This window comes from Pituophis catenifer, unplaced genomic scaffold (genome assembly GCF_029215685.1).
Source record: "Pituophis catenifer annectens isolate HBS135680 unplaced genomic scaffold, rPitCat1.0.hap2 SCAF_2, whole genome shotgun sequence".
Taxonomy (NCBI): domain Eukaryota; kingdom Metazoa; phylum Chordata; class Lepidosauria; order Squamata; family Colubridae; genus Pituophis; species Pituophis catenifer.
Genome location: NW_027256882.1, coordinates 197,672,335 through 197,695,636, shown reverse-complemented (window position 1 = coordinate 197,695,636; position 23,302 = coordinate 197,672,335). Strand labels below are relative to the sequence as shown.

General features: G+C 41.9%; 1 protein-coding gene across 1 annotated transcript in view; it reads right to left on the bottom strand.

The window, feature by feature from the left end:
- LOC139311087 (stimulated by retinoic acid gene 6 protein-like) overlaps positions 1-23,302 on the bottom strand; it is a 33,151-nt gene that overhangs the window by 5,670 nt on the left and 4,179 nt on the right. The window contains exons 5-14 of the mRNA XM_070935420.1: positions 18,820-18,940; positions 10,575-10,620; positions 7,835-7,963; positions 7,244-7,314; positions 4,972-5,083; positions 3,480-3,618; positions 2,795-2,870; positions 2,559-2,640; positions 737-785; positions 534-651 (exon numbers count right to left, since the gene is read on the bottom strand). Coding sequence (XP_070791521.1) covers positions 534-651; positions 737-785; positions 2,559-2,640; positions 2,795-2,870; positions 3,480-3,618; positions 4,972-5,083; positions 7,244-7,314; positions 7,835-7,963; positions 10,575-10,620; positions 18,820-18,940 — 943 coding nt within the window. The remainder of the gene's footprint in view (positions 1-533; positions 652-736; positions 786-2,558; positions 2,641-2,794; positions 2,871-3,479; positions 3,619-4,971; positions 5,084-7,243; positions 7,315-7,834; positions 7,964-10,574; positions 10,621-18,819; positions 18,941-23,302) is intronic.

Sequence of the window (23,302 nt, the reverse complement as noted above, 5' to 3'; positions counted from 1 at the left end):
TTCTTTTTTGAATTCTAATTGCTCAGACCAAAGGCACATCTACAGCTAAGTCTAGGCCTTCTTTCAGATAAATATCTTAAAACCTTGAAAAATTGAGGACTTCACAGGTAAGTCATAAACAAGGGTGCAGCCGGATGGAGTTGTCCTCTAATATTAATTTCGAGGTAGTCCTCGACTTACGACCATGATTCAGCCCAGAATTTCTGTTGCTAAGTGAGAAATTTGTTGAGTCATAAGTCACTTTTTTCAGTGCTGCTGTAACTTTGATTGGTCACTAAACAATCTGTTGTAAGTCAAGGACTACCTATATAAGAAATTTATTTTAAGAATTTGCACTAGATTTCAGCTAACTGAAAAAAAATATTCATATGTAAACTGGGGAGTCTAAGCTTTGAACCTGCGCATTCGATACCCCATGTGCCCCATATTTATGCTCCAGGGACCCCTCACTGCAGAACTAGCCTCTCCATGTGCTCCCCCAGACAATATGGGACATGTTTTCTGGCCATCCTAACAAAATCAAAGGCACTTACATGCCCGTTCCCAAACTTTTAGCCATTTCTATCCCCTGACCATGCTTTACAGGCAACACCAAACCATAAACGAGCATCACTCCAAAGAGGCACTGTATGATGTGGATGACCAGGTAACCTAGAAAAGAAAGCATAAGTAACCAATTGAAAAGGCCATATAAGGGAACTCTACACTGCTAGGGAAAATGATATAGTATACATACCCCAAACTAGATAGGCAATTTGCCAACCGGAATATCTTGCAATTGCTCCCTATTAATGTGAAAACAAAAAGGACAGATATTTATATAAGCATTTTGCCAATTAATTAATTTATTAGCCAGTTGAAATTCCACTGAATTTCAGTGAAATTTAACTGAAATTTTAACTAAAATAAAAATGTATGCTTCTTATTCAAAGAACCATAGCATGCCTTTTAAGTACTAAATACATTGGGGGGGGGAAACAAAGTTACTACCCTTTTGTGAAAATTATCTGTTTTTCCTTTCCTATCATAGAAATGCATAAACACAAAGAACAGCCTCAACGTATGATCAAATATGCCTCTCTTTCAGAGACCTATTGACAAAAATATTTACCAGTTAAAACTGATATATAAATTCTGGTTACTTACGATCTTGGAATTCCATGTGCTTACTCAGAATTAACAAGGAGTAAAAGAAACGTCCAATTGTAGCAAATAAGTAAAATTAGTTCAGGATGGAGCTTGTTTAGGGCTGCAAAATCCAGACCACTATTAAATGTCATCAGAGATACAGGAAAGGTTTATGCTTCCACTCAGAGGTTGTCCAGAGTTTGCTGTTCTGGGTAGCTCTAGTATAAACCTCACTGTGCCATTACCCTTAAGAATAGCACATATTTATACAGAATACTGTATTTTTCAGATTATAAAACGCACCTTTTCCCCCCCCCTCCCAAAAGAGGGTGAAAATCTGGGTGCGTCTTATATTCCAAATGTAGCTTGGTCCAGCTTCTCAAACGGAGGTTTCAGAGGCTGAAAAAAGTATCAGAAATGAAGCTTCAGAAAAGAAGCCCCCAAACAGAGCTTCAGAAGCTTTTTTTCTGAAGCTCTTTTTTGGAGGCTTTCAGAGGCAGGAATTTTTTTTTTTTCTGAAACAGAATTTCAGAAGTTTCAGAGGCAGAAAAAAAAGCAAAAAAAAGCAAGGTACAGAGCTCACAACCAAGGAACCTGTTGCTAAAATTCACCTCTGGGAACAGCTGATTGGGGGTATTCCGGGAGGCTGATCCACCTGCCAATCAGCTTTTTCCTTATTTTCCTCCCCAAAAACTAAGGTGCGTCTTATACTCTGAAAAATACAGTAGTTTAAGCTACAGTAGTAGACATTTAGCAATAGGGAGTCTTTCAATATACAGAAGGCAGAAGTCCAACAGCTGTATTTTCTGGAAATGTATATGGATGGATTTCAAAGCTGTTGAATTTCTGTCTACACAATTACCTATAATAGGAAAAATCTAGAGGAAGCTGTCTTGTGCATACACAATATGCATAATTTTTCAGGCAGATTTCCATTAAATGATTGGCGAAGATTGCTATCAAGCAATGGGATTGGACATATTCCTATCTAGTCCAAATTTTATCCAACACACCAATGCAACCTGTGGATGCCAGTGACCATGACTTTTAAATATACAATTGTAAGTAAAACTCAGCAATTATTTTAGACTTTATGATGGTTGGATATTAAGCATTTATTTCCAATCTCTTTGTCCTTTGAAGGTCAACAGGGGAATAGATTTTACTCTCATCTTAAAATGCAGGCTATTCTTGATTATTGTGAAATCTGAATATGAGCCTGATGATTAGAAGAATGCTGCCATTGTCCTCCAACACAAAGTGGAACTAGCAACACCAAATACAAAAACTGCAGGGAGAGTAGTTTATTGAGTATTGGGTGGAAGAATGTTTGAAAGAATTCTGATTTGAAAGCCACAAAAAAAGATTTTGCTTAAAAATCAGTTGGATATGAAGAAATTAACCAGGATTAGAGAAAACTAAGAACTCACCACACTTTGGGAAGATGAAACTTTACTAAATAATGCGGGAAGGAATTCCTTCTGTCCTGCCCGTAGCCTCTTGATATGTTTTCTAAAAAAAGAGGGGGGAGGCATTAATGGACATTTTTGAAGTAGAATTTCAGAACTCCTTTAAACCATATGTTTTAATAGAAGAACTCTGGCCTGTGAACAGAAGATGCACTGCAGTAGAGGATCACAAACTCAAGAAGAAGAGCAAGGCATACCTGTAGCAGGCGAGGATATGGAACACGTAGGTGACACTTGTGAGAGAAGCAGAGCCAACAGTGAAGATCCACACACCTATGGAGAAGCAGCTTTGGTGATTTATTTCGTTCACAATCCCCATAATCAAGTGCCTATTATGTTTCCATACTCAGTCAACACAAGCTTGGAGAAAAAATAATAAACTTTAGAGCAGGGATCTCCAACCTTGGCAACTTTAAGCCTGGAGGACTTCAACTTCCAGAATTCTGGGAGTTGAAGTCCTCCAGGCTTAAAGTTGCCAAGGTTGGAGACCCCTGCTTTAGAGTAATTTATTTTATCCTTATCTCATTACATCTCAGTTGTTTTTCAACTCAGAAGTTAAACTGATGTATAAGTAAAAAGGCAACCATTATGGACAATACCTATGTGTCCTTGACAGTAGTATGTCTTCTTAGCATAAGGAATGGGAAATAATTTTCTATCCCTTTTTAACAAATCATTTTTTTGATTAAACTTTAAAGACCACACAGTTAACATTTTGTTTAAAAACCTCACCTTTAAAAACTGTAACCATTGCAATTTTTTTTTCAAATTTGGACACGAACTCCATAAAACAAGATTCAAAAAGCAATCGCTAATATTAATTATGTAGCCAGTATTTGCATATAGATTTAATTTAAAAGTCTGATGCTCTCATGACTATACCTTCCATGACTTCAATGAATTCTTTTAAAGGTTGGATATCTGATACATTGTTGGCAGCTGAAAGCATCTCATAATTTGATATCAGAATTACCAGAGTACATGAAACAAGCTTGTAAACATAATACTCCATCACAGCAAACTGGAAGAGAAAGAGAGAAGCAGTTATTTGGTGATTGTAAAGGTGTGTGAGAAAGACCTTGAGAAATGGGCCAAAAAAATGCTGCCTAGGGAACAGACCTAAGAAAGGGCACTGGCCACAGCTGCAAAATGGACAGAGGAAAAAGCTGAGAAAGGATCCCCTCCCCCCAACTTCTCAGTTCTGTAAAGGAAATGGCAGGAGATTTGTACTTTCAGATTCGCAAGATTCTGTTAATGTAGCCTTACAGTAAAGTACAATCATCTCACCTGGTTATGTTTCCTGTCTAATCTGCCTGGGAAGGTTAACACCAATCTTGCAAGTCTGAAAATGCAGATCTCCTATTGTCTTTCTCTTAAATCTGAGAAATTAGAGGGTCCCGTCTGAGACTCTTTCTCTGCCCATTATGCTGCTGAGTTATGCATCATCTCTTCACCCTGTTTCTCAATGTTTTTCTCACATATCCTTTATAGTGATTTAGAGATATTGCTGGCAATTTCAGGTCCACAAGCAGACATTCAACTTACAGTAAACCACAACTCCAAGGGGTATATTTTATGTAGAAGAAAGTGAATCAAGATTCAGCAGCCATCAGTAGCTAATATCTCTGAGAATAACAACAATAAACCTTTTATAGAGCTCTTTCTTACAGTAGGAGAACAATATTAAGGCTGATGCTATAGAGCAGGACTCTTGAGAACTTAACCTTATGAAATGTCTTTTCATAAACAGATATAACAAAACATAATTCACGTACCCTCAACAATTTCATTAAGTAGGGCTGCTCCTGCAAAGCAGACAGTTTCTTCACAATTTGGGTAGGAAGATGTGATACAGAATAATGGAGATTAGGACTTTACATGAACGTTTCCATACTTTTGTTTGTGAGGCACAAGAAGAAGGATGACTGCAATAATGCTATTTCAATAAGTTTTAAGTAGTCGCAATTTGGAATAAATTATTTTTTGCACGCAGCATACAGAAGATAGACCGAGCTCTACACAACTTCCAGGTTCTAGCGCCCATGCGTGCCTAACAATCATCTGGCCAATGCAGGCCGGTTTTCAGCACTGCCATGCGCATGAAGGGATCACGCTCTGGAAAAGCCGAACTTCCAGGTTCTGGCGCGCATGATTGTCATGCACGCATATGCACCAGAAACCCAGAAGACAAACAGGCAAGGCACACATGCTATAGGTTCGCCATCACGGCTATAACCCATTGTCTATTCTTTGCATTACAAATAACAGTTAATACCCAAATGCCTTGAGTTTAAAGATTAATGAAATAAAATTGGAAACACCCACGGTTTCCCAGTTCAACATGTTTTGCATGACCCACAACTCTTTGGCTTACCATGTAAAGGCAAATGATGGCAAGCACCATTGTACTGATCATTCGGCTGGGAAACTGAAAGTAAGGATCCCATTCATAGATATTCTGCTGGATCCAAGATTTCTGAGGCTTCCTGTTTTTAAAGACAGTATGGACAGCTTTGAGGAGATGGGTAACAAGAAAAAGAGGACAAGGCTTCCTTGCCATCATGCACTTTTTGTCTTCTTTCACCCTTAATCTAAATGCAGCCTTCTTCAATACCACATGCCTTTATCCACTCTTATATAACTCTAATATTGAGCTTCTATATTAGACTGACTGTCAAGCTATTTTCTATTTCTAGGACAAGGTTTCCCAACCATGGCAACTTTAAGACATGTGGACTTCAACTCCCATGGCAGGGGAATTCTGGGAAATGAAGTCCATGTGTCTTAAAGTTGCCATGGTTGGGAAGCCCTGTTCTAAGAAAGGGTAGCTAGGATGCCACCATTCAGGGAACACAATCAAGGCAAGGTGTTCCTGCCAGCAGCCAGCAGAGCTGGCAGCAGATTCAGACAGTGAGGAGGTTGGGGAGGAACATGGGCCAGTCCTGGAGTCTGAGGAAGGCTCGGACGAGGGCTCTGAGTAGGAAGCAGAGAGGGGGCCAAGGCCATTTTGTAGTTCTTTGCTGCCTCTGGAGTTTCCGGAGCCTGACATCAGCAAGGCAGAAGAACAGCGGGAGTCTGTTCCCAGTGTATCCATGCGCAGAGCTGCCAGAAGACAGGAACAACTAAGAAAACAGGGTCGACTTGGGAGTAAGGCTTGGAGATGATTGGTCCCTCCCATAAGATATAAAAGAGGAGCGAATGGGACGTGAGCTTTTGCAAGAATCAATTAGTTCATTCGGTTGGTAAAAGCTCTGGAAAAGTTCTGTTTGACTCTGTGCTAAATTTGGCCTTGCCTTGCGTGTGGCAATTAGTTCTCTGGCAGCATTCCAAGGGAGATAAGGTGAGTGTTTGTAAACACTCCCCTGAAAGACTGTTTGAGAAGCCCTTCAGATTGGGAATGCTAATAATTCACAGCTGTATGAATTAAAGAGGTTTGCCGGGACTAAGATTGTGCTGTATACTTTCTAAGGAAGCCTAGGTCAGAACACAAGGTGACTTAAATGAGACTAATTAAGGTACCCCAATGGATTACCAATTCCCAAGCCTGGATTAACTCTTGAACAAGAGAAACACATGTTTAGGGCACCAAGGGAATGGGCACCACTGAGTTTTGCCCCCCTTGCCATCATGTCCTCAATTCTTTTACTGCCACACGATTTTACTCTTTTTTTCATCATTCTATTCAACTTTACTCAAGATAGTTTTTTTTAAAAAAAGGTTTTCTTTGGCATGGTGAGCAACTAAACTTTAAAATGTTGAGTCTTCATAATTTGTTAGTTGACCAATGAATGGTCCAAACGGCAGCATTATTGAACTAAGGCTAGGGCATCACCTGGCTTAATCTCACCCTGCCAATCCCTTCCAGAACTAGATATTAAGAGCACCATTGAGCTAATTATTTGGGACTTATATCGTCATACAATTATGTCACTATGTCCCAAATAAAAAAAGGGCAATAATTTCTATAAGAGTCTTTCCCCACATCAATAGATAAGTCATTGCTTGAAATTGCTGTTAGCCCTTCAAGGTAGACCAGAAACCAAAAACATGCAGGGCAATATTATTTTACTATAAAGCTATAATACAGGTAGTCCTCAATTTACAACCATTCATTTAATGATTGTTCAAAATTACATCAGATCTGGAAAAATAATTACTTACAACCGGTCCTCACCCTGGCGATCATCCCAGCATCCCCACAGTCATGTGATCAAAACTCGGGCACTGATGTGTATTTACAATGGTTGCAGCATCCCAGAGTCATGTGATCTCCATTTGCAATGTTCCTGGCCAACTTCCAACAAGCCAAATCAATGGGAGGAAACCGGATTCGTTTAACAATCACACGATTCACATAACTGTAGTGATTCACTAAACCATGGGAGGAATGGTCATAAAATTAGGTGCAACTCACTTTGCTTGGCCATGGAAATTCTGGTCCGAATTGTAGTCGTAAGTCAAGGACTATCTGTAACACAATCTTGAAAGACTGAATGTTCTTCCTCCCTCCCTCCCTCTATCTTCATGTGAGCTAAGAAGGGGTTCCCCGGAAAACAAAATATGGATTATTGACGGCAAGAAATTAAGAATATATGGTGCATATGACATTCTAAGAAACATTTCTCAAACAAAATGAGTGTCCTCACTGCAGTGGAGGTTTCCTCAACAATTGTTGGACGTATTGAGCATGATGGGTTTCAAGTAAAGTAGTGTTGTCCTGCAGGGGAGGAAAAATAATTATTTATTGTTTTAGGGCTTAACACCTTTCAAAGGTCAGAAATAAGGAAAAGGAGAGCATCACGCTAGAAGTGGCTGATGGACCAGGAAAAAAAACCCACTCTCCTTGTTCAGCACCGGTACATATTTGAGCATAACAATGAGTGGTTGCTGAGGTCTACTTGTATAGTATTCAGTTTTCACATATGTATAAAGGAAACCCAAATCTTAAAAATATTGGATTAAATAAGTGCTGTGGCTGTTGATAAATTTGTCCATCTTCTTTTCTCAGAATTAGATGGATGAATTGGAAATAAGTCAAAAAGATCCCCTAAAATGGGGATGGATCTCTACAACCCTCCAGATCCTGAATTCTAATGTCCAACAGCTCCAGTTTTTGGAGGTGTTGAACATTAAATTGGGCATTGAAAGGATATTGGGCAACATCTGGAGGACACAGAATACTCCTGCAAAGGGACCCATGGGATACAAAGGGGAAGAAATACTTCAGGAATACTCACCGTTGGAAGACCTGTCTGGAACTGGGCCCATGACGCTTTTATCAACATATGGGTGAATTTCCCTAACAAGAAAAGCTGGCAAACCAAAGAAGGCCAATAGAAAATGATCTTCTCATAATACCCCAGAATCTGTACAGAGAAAAGTAGGTTCAAGCTGTTATCTGCTGGTGTTACAATGAATCATTTCTATGCCAGGCAGACTCCTAATGATTAGCCCTTCGGCCATATGTTGCCATCCGCAAAAGCTGCCCACATCTCCCTTCTGAGCCACAGCATTAACACTTCGAACGTTCAGTTGGACAGTGGGCTCTGAATCAATCCGGAGCTCAGCTGAATGGCTGGCCTTCTGCCCTCACTTCGTCTGCCAGGAAATCCATAAGTGGCTTTGCAGCTGCCAACTTGAAATATGTCTAAACCATGCTGGCTTGACGAAAAAGGCTTTCCCTGTTGTTGGTGTTAGGTGGAAACGCTACAAAGCATCCCTGAGATTCTTTTTTACATCTTTGTCCAGGCCGCATCTGGAGCTGCACAGCAGCATCTTAAAAATGGCATGACAGTACTTGCTCGCATCTCCCTTTTTCCCCCCATAAAAGAAGGAAGGACCCAGCATGATGGTGTACATGAGAAACAAGTGAAGAAGAGCAAGTGGGAAGGAGCCATTACATTGCCAAAAGTGTAAAAAAAAAGTCTCAGGAAGCAGCCATTTCTAACTATTCTCCAGTTGTCCTTAAAAAAAAAAACTGACTATGGAAGTCAAAAGTGTTTGCTTTAATGGGACATAAAATATTTTACATAGCTTTCCTCTCCTTGCGCTTGAGAAGCAGAGGTTGGTTCAGCAGGTTCTGACCAGTTCTGGAGAACCGGAAGTGGAAATTTTAGTAGTAAAAATTCTGACTGGCCCAGCTCCCATCTATTCTCTGCCTCCCAAGTCCCAGCTGATTGGGAGGAAATGGGGATTTTGTAGCAACCTTCCCCTGGAGTGGGATGGGAATGGAGATTTTACAGTATCATTTCCCTGCCACGCCCACCAAGCCACATCCACCAAGCCACACCCACAGAACTGGTAGTAAAAAATTTTGAAACCCAGCATTGTTGAGAAGCAAGCAAAAATAGTTGATTAAAAGGAAAAATAACTGGTTTAAAGGAAAAGCTTACTAACTACTGTAATAATATTTGTAGCCGCTATAGTGTTTATCAGTGGCACGGTGGCTCAGCAATTAAGACGCTGGGCTTGTCGGCTGGAAAACGGACAGCCCAGGCAACAGGTTGAGTTCCTGCCCTCACCCCAGCTCTTGCCAACCTAGCAATTTGAAAGCATGTAAATGCAAGTAGATAAATAGGTATCACTCATGTGGGAAGGTTCGTGACATCATGCTGGCCACATGACTTGAAAATGTTTTTGAACAGCTCTGGCTCAATGGTCTTGAAACAGAGAAGAGCACCTCCTCCTTTAGTTGGCAATGAATAGTGGAGTAAAATCCACAGGGACTCCTTTACTTGTTTTTTTTTTAATAGTATATGCTAATTATGTATCCATATTGTAAACTGATTCTGCACAAATGGTCTCAAATTTTACACTCTCTTCTGGATGTCAACCAGCTTTACAACTAGCTGTTATAGCAACAATGAGTAATATTTTGGCCCTCAATATCAGACTCAGGATGTATAGGAGTTGGTGACCCATAAGTTTTGTTTCACCTTCTGTGCCTTTTTTACACCCCAATGGCACTCTTAGACATGACAATGATAGAAATGGCCTTGTTTGCCTTCTGATACATGGGTGTTTTATGATTGGTACAGATAGCAATAGCACTTAGACTTATATACCACTTCACAGTGCTTTACAGCCCTCTCTAAGCGGTTTACAAAGTCAGCATATTGTCCCCAACAATCTGGGTCCTCACTTTACCGACCTCAGAAGGATGGAAAGCTGAGTCATCCTTGAGCCTAGTGAGATTCGAACTGCCAAATTGCAGGCAGCCAGCAATCAGCAGAAGTAGCCTGCAGTAGTGCATTCTAACCACAGTGCCACCATGGTCACCATTTTATAAATTTGCTCTTCAAATTATATACATTATACCAGAAAGATTAGAGGCCTTTCGGTTAATACAGTGAACCATGCAACAAAAAAATCCCGAATATGAATCTCATTTTGCTTACAAACTCACCATGGAGACTCAGGCACATCTGAGCGTTGAACTTTCTCTTGCTTCAAGTCACCTTTGTTCCCTATTTATTTTATATGTCACCTTTGCTCCTGAATCTCAAAGTGACATAAAGAATGCTTCTATTTCCAAACGTATAAATAATATTTGATTTGAATTGAATTGAGGAAAATTCATCTTGGGGTTTCCCAAGAATACAATAATAGAAGTAGACATTTTGTTTCCTGGTCCTTTTTAATCTTTCCTCTTGGTCATCTTTCTTTTGGGTAAGTAGACTTGAATTGTAAACTAATGTACTTGGAAGATGGAGGTATCTTACAAGCTGACTCGTAAGATGTCTAAGATGAGTATTTATAAGTGTTTCACAAAAAACATTACCACAATGATAGATGATGATGATAAGGATAGATAGACAGACAGATAGATAGATATGATAGATGACAGGAGAGAGAGAGAGAGAGAGAGAGAGAGAGGGAGGGAGGGAGGGAGGGAGGGAGGGAGGGAGGGAGGGAGGGAGAGAGAGAGAGAGAGCGAGATCCACATTTTGCACTTTTATTAAATAGGTACATACTAACTTCTCCATGTGGGCACTGTCCAATGTACATAGCCATAATTACAAACCTGCCAAGACAAACAAATAAATTAATTAAAGGAAGTAATTCAATTATGAAGCATAGTTTAGGAAATCAAAGTCCTGAAATTAGATCTAATCACATGTGTTTCATCAGAAACTTATGTAGCCATAGAAACTGACCAGCACCAATCATGGGATAAGATTAAGAAGTAATCAGCTTCTCAGAATATTCAGACTTTTTTCCTAACCTTTTAGTTACTGAGGGGGTAGCAGAAGTAAAAAAACAAATTATAGGTTTAGCCATATCTATGTTGCAACCTGTGATCTATCAGTAAGATTGAAGGAAATTCATACTCCTCAGATCCACGTACTTATATCATAGGAATACAGAAAAATGCAGAATTCCTAATTTCAGTAGTGCAATCCGTAATCTTTGATTGGCTTTGATTTTTGTGGCATTTCACCTAAAAATCAGAGGGATCCATGTGGCCCCACCTCTCTGATGTGGCAGTACCAAAAAGCAATTGATGAGTTAATATGGGAGAAACAAAATCATCGAGAGTCCTATTATATCTTAATATATAAAACAAACACACACACATATACCCATACACAGATGTAGATGTTTTTTCTACACAGATGTAGAAAAAAAGTAGTATATGGTATTTGAAAATACACTGTGATAATAACTATGTATAAAAAGTATCATATTCAAATTGAGCTTCAGTTTTGGTGACTTTGTGTATATATTCCTATAGTTTTCTTGGCAATATTTAATTGGAAGTGGTTGACCACTGCTTTTTTCTAGGATAGGGGTCCCCAACCCCCAGTCCATGGCCGGGCACCAGTCCGCAGCATGCCAGAAACTGGACCATGCAAACAAACGAAGGCCCATCCGCAGGATGCAGACAAGACACAAAACCATGCCCCTTCCGGTCCGCGGAAAACCTCTCTCCATGGAACCAGTGCCCAAAACGTTATTATGGAATGTTATCTGAAGCCTCTAATCCTGATATTTCCTGGAAATCTCCTACCCACATATTAACCAGGCCTGAATTTACTTACTTTTTGAGAGTTAGCCAAGTATTAGCTAGATGCTGCTCCCAAGCTGAACATATATTTTGTATTTCTATACCTGTATACATAGTCATCACACTACTTGCTATTCTTCAATATTCTTCAATAACAAGTGCAGGAAAAAATAAGCAATAAAAATAATGCATGGACAAGATATATGAGAAAATGCTTAGTATACCCCTCCATATCCTTCTCTCCTTGATACCTTGTTTTCATTGTATCCATGCCGAGATTCATATACTGCTTTTTGTTCTTTAAACTTCCCCCTCAATCAGCTTCATCCAGCCATGACTTTTTTTCTTTTCAACTCATTCATTCTTTTCTCGTACATTTGAATGATCCTCCTCAATTCCCTCTATGTGACCAAACCACCTCAATGCATTTGTTGCATTGATCACTTACTTTTGTATTCACTCCACATTTATTCAGCATTCTTCATTCATGATTCTATCTTTTCTTTATACACATCTCTCTTATGTATTCCCACTGTCTTGAGTTCATATTCCCAGTTTTAGGTTTTTCTTAATATATCCAACTCTCACTTCTACTTGATAAAATTTGCAGAAGCATGTCCTTAAACAGGGTCATTGTTTAGCTGAATCTTGTGAGAGTTTGTAAAAAAAATGCTGTAAAAATAAATCAATAACTTTTCATTTCTTTCACCCAAGCAACACACTATAAACTGCACTACTTTTCTACTATTGCTTGTACGTCTTACAATTTTTTCTGTTTCCCCATTTTTATAAACAGACTATTAAGATATACAGAGAAAAATTTCTTTTTGAATTCACATATAACAGGATTCTGTATTTTGCCTGTCAGATGCAATCAGCAGAAAAAATGTTTGATCCACACTCATTGTTTCATTTTACAATGTGTCGAATGTTTACTGCAAATCATCTGGGTTCTGAGTCATCAACGTGACATTGTTCAAATACAAAAATGCATGCACAGTCACATCCATAATCAACACGTATCTAACTTCCCCAGAGAGGTTTTCTGCTCAGCGTTAAACTATTCACTAAGTATCCCATTTATTCTCATACATGATTTACTTCCATTGTATCTTTCCATTTTTTCACAAAATGTTTCATGATTCAAGCCTATTCGCTTTGTCATATGCCTTCTTTATATCAACTAATATACCATAAATTTTCTTACTTATTTATTCTCAAGGACATGTTGAACACCAAAACCTGAACTGTGCAGCCTTGACCAACTTAAAGTAATTCTATGGCTTCCAAACATTGCTTAATTTTATCTTTTGAATCTTTTCTATCAGAATTCTGCCAAAATTTAATTAATTAATTCCTCTGTAATTTTTGTTTTCACATTTTCTAGCATTCTCTTTATAGAAGGAATTAATGACAGGATTTTTCCAATTGTCAGACACGGATGTTTAGGTGTCTATTTCACCAAAAATAGCCTTTGTGTTAAAGTGAGAGTAAAGTCTATTCCAGTTCTGACCTGTTCTTCAAAAGACAAAGGGATTGGAAACTAAATGCTTAATATCCAAGCATCATAAAGTGTAAAGAATTTGCTGAGCCTCATTTGCTATTACATGTTAAGAAGGTACAGCAATTTACATCCACCATTAGCACTAATCTGTCAGATGAAATGTGAGATGGGGGGAGAATTATCCAAGCAGATAATCCCCAATCACTTGATACCAACCTCCCTTCATCACTTAATAGAGATGCCACTCCTCAGAAATGATCTATAATGCATCTGTACAAGACATAATGCTTCCAGAGATTTTATTCACTGAAGTAATTGTGCAGGAGGAAATCCAATAGTCCCACAAACCATCCACGGACACCTGCAACAAAGGGGTCTCCGCCTTCTATATTTTGATGTAATTTCCATCATTCTTAATATTTCCTGTAATTTTACCTTAAATTATACACATTATACCAGGGATCACCAACCTTTCAGACCTCAGGGACCACTAAATTCATAATTTTAAATCCCATGGACCATTAATACGATATTTTTAAAAGAAATAATAATTTAAAAAAATAATAATATTATAAAATTAATATAAAAATAATATGCAATATAAAAGATGCAAATAATTTTTCTAGGAACCATCAACATTTTCTCATGGACCACCGTGCAGTGGTCTGCAGACCACCAGTTGGTGACCACTGCATTATACCATATCTGCTGTGCTTAAGCCTACTGTGGCATGGTGAAGTAAGCAAACTAGCAGATCTGGGCTGCAAAAATCTAGACTGCCACTAGATGGAAGCAAAGTATTAAGAATTTACTCCATCTCTGCTGCCTTCTAACAACATCCAAATGCTTGGGACCTGATAACCTTATTTTATAAATGTCACAATATTTTGAATATATTTATAATCCAAACATGTTTAAGCAATTTGATTTTTTCCTATTATTGTTATTTCAATGCCATATCAGAGTCTATGTAGCAATAATCAGCCAAACAATGGTATAACAATTTCCCTGCTCCAAAATTCATTTTCCCTTATTTCTAATGTAGTTTCATTGCAAAGAGATGCTCCTTCTAGTCTACTATATTATTAAAATGAACAATGTCTAATTACCTGGTTTCTACTAGATCTGAATCAATTTAAAACTATGTTTACTTTCTTCTAATTTGTTGCTCCATGTTTTTTAACGGGAAAAGAAAGAAATTGCTTTATTTCTGCCTTGCATGGAGAAAACATTCGGGGAGAAACATATACTCGAAAGATATCCCACAGTTCTCTTACTAAAAATAAATTTCATTTCTCTGAATCTTATACCGAAGGTCTAAAGCTACAGACTCATTGCTGGGCTGATTTAGGATTGTATTTATTTGAACTACCGTTACTCAGAAATTAGACTCAGCTTCCAATTTCCTCTAGCATTGATTGGGGGGAGGGAGATTTCTTAAGAGTCAATCCTCACACCAGTCTATTCCAAGGCACTGCAAAGTATGAGAATTCTTAATACGAATATAACTTAATATTGATTTTTAAATTTGTTAAAAAAGCAGATCAAAAAGACCAAAATGTCTCCTTATCAGCAATCAACACCCAGATGAGCATAGATTAGCATCAAGATTAACATTAGACCAACAATCAAGAAGCAATATTAGCCAACTATCCGGAAGTATTAGCCAACTATCGTCCTGTCTCCAACCTTCGCTTTGTGGCAAAGGTTGTCGAGAGTGTGGTCGCACGACAGTTTCCACAGTACCTGGAGGAAACGTCTTATCTAGATCCGTTCCAGTCAGGTTTCAGACCCGGGCACAGCATGGAAATGGCACTGGTCACGTTGGTAGATGATCTCTGGAGGACTCGGGACAGGGGTTGCTCCTCTGTTCTGGCCCTGTTAGACCCCTCAGCAGCTTTTGATACCATCGACCATGGTATCATGCTGCACCGGTTGGAAGAGTTGGGGATGGGGGCCTCTTATATGTGGTGTGCCTCAGGGGTCGGTCCTCTTGCCCCTTCTGTTCAACATTTATGTGAAGCCACTGGGCGAGATCATCCATGGCTTTGGGGTGAAGTACCATCAGTACGCTGATGACACCCAGCTGTACATCTCCACCCCAGGCCACCCCAACGATGCTCTTGAAGTGATGTCCCGGTGCCTGGAGGCTGTGCGGATCTGGATGGGGAGACACAGGCTCAAGCTCAACCCTTCCAAGACTGAGTGGCTGTGGTTCCCGGCATCCCGATATAGTCAGTTGACTCCATCATTGACTATTGGGGGCAAGTCTTTGGCCCCCTCGGAGAGGGCTCGCAATCTGGGAGTCCTCCTGGATACGCAGCTGTCCTTGGAGGAACATCTGACGGCTGTTGCCAGAGGGAACTTTTGGTCAGGTTCGCCTGATCCGCCAGTTGTGGCCCTTTCTTGATTGGGATTCGCTGTGCACAGTCACTCATGCCCTTGTCACCTCTCGCCTGGACTACTGCAACGCTCTCTAAATGGGGCTCCCCTTGAAGAGCACCCGGAGGCTCCAACTGGTCCAGAATGCGGCCGCGCAGGTAGTCACGGGAGCCACATGGCGCTCCCATACAACACCTCTCCTGCGTGAGCTGCACTGGCTCCCAGTGGTCTTCCGGGTGCACTTCAAGGTGTTGGTTATCCCCTTTAAAGCGTTCCATGGCATAGGACCTAGTTATCTTCGAAACCTCCTGCTGCTACCGACAGCCTCCCATCGACTTGTGGCTCCCACGGAGAGGGCCTCCTCAGGGTGCCATCAGCCAAACAATGTAGGCTGGCGACCCCCAGGGGGAGGGCCTTCTCTGTGGGGGCATCTACCCTCTGGAATCAGCTGCCCCCAGAGATAAGGAGAATCCAAGACCTCGGTGCCTTCTGCCATGCCCTTAAAACCTTCTTTTTCCAGCAAGCCGGGCTGGCCTAGCACTTTTTAAAATGTTTTTAATTGTTTGTTATTGTTTTTAATCATGGGGCCAAATTTATATATATCTTTTTAATTGTATTTTAATGTTTGTATTTTATGTTTTTATTTGGCTGTTCACCGCCCTGAGTCCTCAGGGAGAAGGGCGGTATACAAATTTTAAAATAAATAAATAAATAAATAAAATCTCCTATCTGTTTTTTTTTTTAAAGTAATTTTATTAAAGCTTGCAATTGCAATAGTAAAAACTAATTCAAACTAAGAAAAGGGATGAAAAATAGAAAGAAAGAGTAAACAATGCAAAGAAAAAGACAAAACTGCAGAGACAGGCTGCAAGAATGACATGGGAAAAGATGTCTCATTGGACATACAAAAGAAAAGCGATGCTATGGAAACTCTCTGCTCCTCAGAGCATCTCTCCAAGGATGTTGCTCAGCAACTAGTTAAAAGTTACATCTCCCAATGAAAGGGAAATAAAGCATTATGTTACTCACATGCTGCAATGCAAAAGAGTTGGGTATTTCCCTTCAAGGAAGGAAGCCTGCAGGGTAATGAATCAGTGGTTGGGCCTACAGAAGCCCAAGGAACTGATGCAAGTCAGATAAGCAAGTCCTGCTACTAAAACATAACCAGAGGGAGAATTCCTACAAATATGCCCTGCCAACATCTTTTTGTTGTTGTTGTTGTTGTGTTCTCATGACACTTCCTTGCCTTCATCTTATGGCTCATGAATGAGTAAGGTTAAGGTATCCTGAGGTAATTCTTATTTCATCACCGCCTCATGGAAGCCTCAAGGATGGGAAAATGTCTTATTCTTCACCATCCAACATAAACAGAGAGTCACACACATTTCAGGCTGGTGTAGTCTTCTGTAGTTGCCAGTTAGCTGTTGCCTTTCTACATAGTTGGGCTGAGTGAGGTCTGATATACAGTATATACTGGGTGATAAACATGCATAAGGTTCATATGACTGAAATGAGAGGTACCTACGTAAGCCATATAAAAAGTACAGGTAGATTTATTTTATTTTATTATTTATTTTTATTTTGTTTTGTTTACTTTTATTTTATTTTATTATTTTATTTGCACCCGCCTTTATTATTTTTACAAATAACTCAAGACAGTAAACATATCCAGCCCACGTTTCTCCTACTACTTTCCCCACAACAACAACCCTGTGAGGTAGGTTGGCTGAGAGAGAGTGACTGGCTCAAGGTATCCAGCTGGCTTTCATGCCTAAAATGGGATTACAGCTCACAGTATCCCATTACCTCTTTGATAACCAAGACAATATTTGGGCTTTCAGTGTGTCACCAACTTTTGCTATAATGGGTATACAAACTCACAATACAGTAACTGTGTGACTATTCATTATAACTGCTAATTGTTATGCAGCATTTTATTGTGGTGATCTTTTTCTGTCTTTCTCTCTGCCTAACTGTCCATCCATTCATCCATCTATCCCCTTCCCCACTCCGTCCCACTAAATCCCTGCCACTCCATGGCCAGGATACACCACCAGATTCCTCCTGCTTTCAAACAGACTGACATCTGTCCATCAAGTTGTCAAACTGGCATTCCTCCTGGTTTTTTCCAGGCTTTTCTTTTCTTTGCCAGTTGGCCTCAGTCTGGAAACCTTCTTGAATTTTTGTACAGATTTCAATTTTCCAGAATAAAACTGATTTTAAAATTGGAACAGCTGCAGACAACTTTAAACTGTTTTCCTCTGTGAGCTAAGGGTAAGACAAAGCATGATGTATCATAAAAACATAGGACCGAACTAGATAAATTGGCAAATGAGTGACAAAACATCTAGTGTATGTGACACTCATTGTTTGCTAGGTGTTTATTAGTTTATGAGGAAATATGAGATTGCTGCTGGATCTAAAGTTCCTCAGAGATAACAAGAGAACATAACAGGTCTTTTCTGCCTTGACTTGTGGACAAAGAAAAAGAGAGAAGGAGCTTGCAGTTGCTTGACCTCTGGCAGGAAAATGTGTGAAGCCAAGGCTATGCACAGACCTGCCTCAGTAATGAGCTGTCACACTCCCACACATACTTAACTGACCTGTGATCCTCTATTTTAGTCAATTTTCTGCAGCCACCCAAGACACTGAATTATAAGCAAACCACATGGGCTTGTCTTATAAAAAAACACTGAAGCACAAGCTTGCCAGTTGCATTTCAGTCTAGCTTATTGTATGATATGTGCCATGGAGTTATTTCCTCATATGGGGATCTCTCCGTCTATTTTTTCATGGATTTTTCTCCTAGGTTCTCACAGGGCTGAGACAATCCATTTCTCTAAACATTCTTTCATTCAGAATTCTTTTCCATACTTTTCAAGTGTTACACTGCCTCATTCTCAGTGCTCAGTCTTCCTCTTGTTCCCTTGTCAGGTCATGTCTTCTAGTATTCATAAAGCATTTAAAAGAATTGATTTTTTTAGCTGCAACAGATGGATATATGCCTAGTGGGACAGAGCAAACTATGGCATTCCAGTGTTAGCTGTGGTATGTGTTCAAAAACAAATGAGTCATTTTAGGAAGAAATGGTGGAAACTTACTGACATTGTTCATGATAAACAACTGAATTTGAAAAGAAACTTTGATAGCCTTCTACGATAAAGGTGGGCTAGTAGATCTGAACAGTAATGAAAACTCTTAACTACTTGAACATATTCCCTTCCTAGAAATACTGTATATTTGAGCTGTGGGCAGACATTTTATCAAGTTCTCCCTTCTGGTGCTCATCATTTGATGCACAAATCAAATCAATTTCTCAGGATGCTCACCAAGCTGCTGTGTAAAGGAATCCAAGTGTGGGCCCCGTGATCTGCATGGGTGTTGAAAGGCAAGCAAAGAACGGATAGGAGGAAAGGCCCACCTCTGTGGCACCGATGAGAATAGCGATGGCTGTAAAAAGATAGAAAATGGATAATGAAATCCCCATAATGGGAAGAAAATGGGCAGGTATAAATGCACTAGGGTCCAGTCTTAGGAAGACTCATAGCTCTATAATAAAATGTGGGCTTTTGCTAAACTCATTTCCTGGTGCTGGCACTGATGGTTGTCACAGCTAAACTGGATGGCAAATTCCAGAATTCATAGTCAAAATGGCTGCATTCTCAACAAATCTGCAGGGACCAGGTTGGTTTAACCTGGTCCTAGTCCTAGACCCAATTAGAAGCAGTGTTGAGCCCAACATTTCTGTTTCTAAACAAGACAGTTGGTAAGTGAGTTGTGTCCCATTTATGACCTTTTTTCCACAGTTGTTAAACAAATCACTGCATTTGTTAAATGAATCATGTTAAGTTGAGGACTGCTATGTACTTATCTTGAAGCCCAGAGTTTGAAGTATTTGTTTCTCTTCATTATTCAGGACATTTCTAGTTCCAGAATTAAAAATACACTAGCACAACTGATTGCTTAAATTAGGTGTAAATTTTCTAGTTCTAGCTAGAATTTTCTAGCTGCCCAGAGTCGGTTTTCAGAGTGAGATGCATAGTATATAAATTTAATAATTAATAGTTCAAGAGTGTTGATCTGGAAGAAGTTTGCCAGCTGTCCTCTTACTGAATTGCAAATATTCAGTAAATGCATTTAAACGAGAATATTGCTTAAATGGATCCCCAAAGGTAATGCAAAATAAATTGATGATGAATCAGGAGAAAAAATGAATGTGACACAGAAAAGTTAGAAGTAAGTTAACTGTACCTTATGACACATTTAAATGTAGCCTCAGGTTAACCTAGCTAGCCACTGTGCTGTATCTTTTATGTTGGAGAAAAGATTTCCACATTTTGGCTGCTTCCTTACCTTATTCCCAATGCCTTTTTGTAAATTACCTCACAGAGATGAGGACAGATCAGAATCTGAAGGTGTTCTATTTGAAGAACAAGGTGTGGAGACGAGGTTAAGCAATAACTCTTTATTAACAGGATTCAATGGCACAACAGGTACCTCAAAACAACTCAGGGAACTCTGCCTATTGACAGCTGCTTAAATACCAAGCTGTCAGAAGAACGACCAATAGCGCGGCTCGGATTCTCCCGCTTCCAGCCTGCCGCGTCATAGCCAATCAGGGCAGGGCAGTAACAAGGCAGCTTCTGCCGGGTCGCAGCTTGCGAGGACTTAACACTCCTTCCCACCCGAATGGCGCATGCGTAGTCCTTCAAGTACGTTGGTCGACGTCGGCTCCGGCCAGACCTTCTTAGTTCAGGGGCGGCGACCGACGGAGGCGGAGTCGGCTTGCTGTCTTCTTCGGATCTGGTAGGCCAAGACTGCGCCATGGGCGGAATTTCTGATGGCGCGGGAAAACCTAAACGAACAGGTGAGTTTGCCGACAAGAACGCATCGGGTTGAGACGTTGGTGGATGCGGCCTGTGTACATTGCAGTTGGGCGCTCCATGTGGTTGTGTGAAGACGTCAGGCGGTGTGACCTGCTCACAGAGACGGTCTGTCTCTGGAAGGACCCTCTTCCGCAGTTGGTTCACATGCCGCCACCAAATGCGACCATCGTTGAGCTGGACCCTATAAGAGTAGGGGCCAGTTAGTTGGCTAATGCGGCCCGGAACCCACTTAACACTAGTCCCAAAGTTTTGGGTGTACACAGGGTCCCCTACATCAAAAACCCAGCAGTGGGAGGAGTCCCTTTTGGGGGTGTCGGGCGCGTAAGCCGGGTGGAGACGATCTAGCACTGTTCTGAGCCGCCGGCCCATGAGTAATTCCGCTGGGCTGGCCTTGGTGCCTGGGCAGGGAGTAGAGTGTTGAGCCAGGAGATATTGATTGATTTTTTGATGCCAGTTAGAGGAGCCCAGGCGGCTCAACGCCTCCTTTGTTGATCTCACGGCCCTTTCCGCCTGGCCATTGGCGGCCGGATGGAATGGGGCCGTGGTAGTGTGTCGTATGCCCAGTTTGGTCACAAACTGCTGGAAGGGTGCCGACGTAAACTGTGGCCCGTTATCGGTGACGATGGTGTCGGGTAGGCCGTGCATCGCGAACAATCTCTCCAGAACCCTGGTGACTGCCTCGGTCATCGTAGCGGCCATGCTGGCCAGCTCTACCCATTTAGAGTAGGCATCTACGATGACCAGGAATGAGTGTCCTAAGAAAGGGCCGGTGAAATCCATATGGATATGCGCCCAGGGAGCCCAGGGGCCATCCCATTCCCTAACTGGAGCCGCTGGAGGAGCCGGCCTGGACAGCTGGCACTGGGGGCAAGTGGCTACCCACTGTTCAATCTCCCCATCCAAACCTGGCCACCACACGTAACTGCGGGCCAGGCCTTTCATACGGACTATACCCGGGTGTGAATCATGAAGATGGGCCAGGACAGGGTGCCGCAATTCCGGGGGAATGACAACTCGGTTGCCCCAAAGGAGACAGCCCTTAAGGGTAGACAACTCGTGTTATCTACGAGATAGGGAACAAACTCGGCCGCAACCGGCTCCTTAGGCCAACCCCGGCGGACCCAATCTAAAACCAGGGAGATGGTAGGGTCCACAGCGGACCCCGCGCTGATGTCGGTAGCAGTAATCGGAAACCAGCGGAGACCAGGACATCATCGAAATAGGGTATGACCCCGGGAATTCCCTGAAGCAATCGTTCCATGATGCTTTGGAAAATTCCCGGGGCGACACTCACGCCAAATTGGAGCCGGGTGCACTTAAATGCACCCCGGTGCGTGACTATGGTCTGGGCCATGGCCGTAGGCTCATCAACAGGAAGCTGTTGATAAGCTTGGGCCAGGTCCAGCTTGGCAAACACCCGGCCTTGGCCCAGAGAATGCAGCAAATGCTGCACCACTGGCACCGGGTATGGGTTGGCTTGCAACGCCCTGTTTAGGGAACATTTATAGTCGGCGCAGATCCTAATGGATCCGTCCTGCTTCAGTGGAATGACGATCGGGGTCTCCCAACTAGAGTGATCAATGGGAACCAAAATTCCCTGGGCAATGAGCTTATCGAGCTCCTTATCTACCCGTGGCCACAGGGACAGCGGCACCCTTCTAGGCTTGAGGCGAACTGGCACTACTTGGGGGTCCAGATTAAGTGATATGGGACAGCCTGTGTACTTGCCAAGCTGATCAGAGAAAACATCAGCGAACTCCCTAGCCAGGGTGGACGAAACATCAAGGGACGTTGAATGCACGCCTGAGATAGTTAAGTTCAGGGCGGCAAACCAATCTAGCCCGAGTAGGCTAGGCAAATTGTCCCTCACAACGATCAAAGGCAGCGAGCCGGTGAATGACTGATAAAACACTCTGAAATTGTCATACCTCAAAGTGGGGATAGCCTTCCCTTGATAGTCCTTTAAAAGGACGGGGCACGGCTTAAACCGGCAGTGGGACACCCTCGGCAGTAACTTAGTAAGAGTGGACCATGCTATGAGGGACTTGGAGGAGCCGGTGTCGACCTCCATACGACACGCCGCTCCTTCCAGGACTACTGTGAGGAAAAGTTTGTTGGCGGAAGAGGGAGAAGTGGCGTGGCTCACAGCAACATTGAGCGGGTCTTCGTAGCGGGTTACAGCAAAACACTCATCGCAGCGGACAGCAGTCTTCCGGGCCCAGCAGCGATCCATCAGTGGAGTGGTTGGAGCCTCAGACATGGGGTTTGGTACTCTGCAGACCCTCGAAAGGTGACCCCGTTTCCCGCAGCGGCGGCATACGACCAATTTGAAACGGCAGTCGGCTCTGCGATGGTCACCGCCACAACCCAGGCAGTTGCCTTGTGTCAGCTGTTTGGGCTTGATCGATGTTCGAAGCCTTCGATGGGTTGCCTTAAGGCGGCCCACTGCCCCATCCTCGTCAGAGGAGTCGACTGGGTCTGACTCCTCGTAATGAACAGACAAAGGCTTGGCGGCGGATGATGGGGGCAACTGGAATCTTTGAATCTCTGCGGCTGAACGACCAGACATTTCAGCAGCCCTCGCTTCATCCAGGGCTACCTGGAGAGTCAGTTCAGACCGGGCCAGCAGCCGCCGCTGTAGTTTCAGATCCTTGATTCCACACACTAACTGATCCAACAGCATTTCATCTAAGTCACAAAAGTCACAGTGGATAGCTGCAGACCACAGGGATGCCATGTAGTCATTTACGGTTTCACCCTCAGTTTGTGTGCGCTGCCAAAAGGCGTGACGGCGCGCGATGCAGGACGGAGCCGGGGAGAAATGGTTTTTTAATCTGTCCAGCAAGGTCTCCCATGGAACATCAAAAACTTGCTGAGGGGCGGCTAACACCCTGGCGGTGCCAAATATCTCGCTCCCACATGAGCT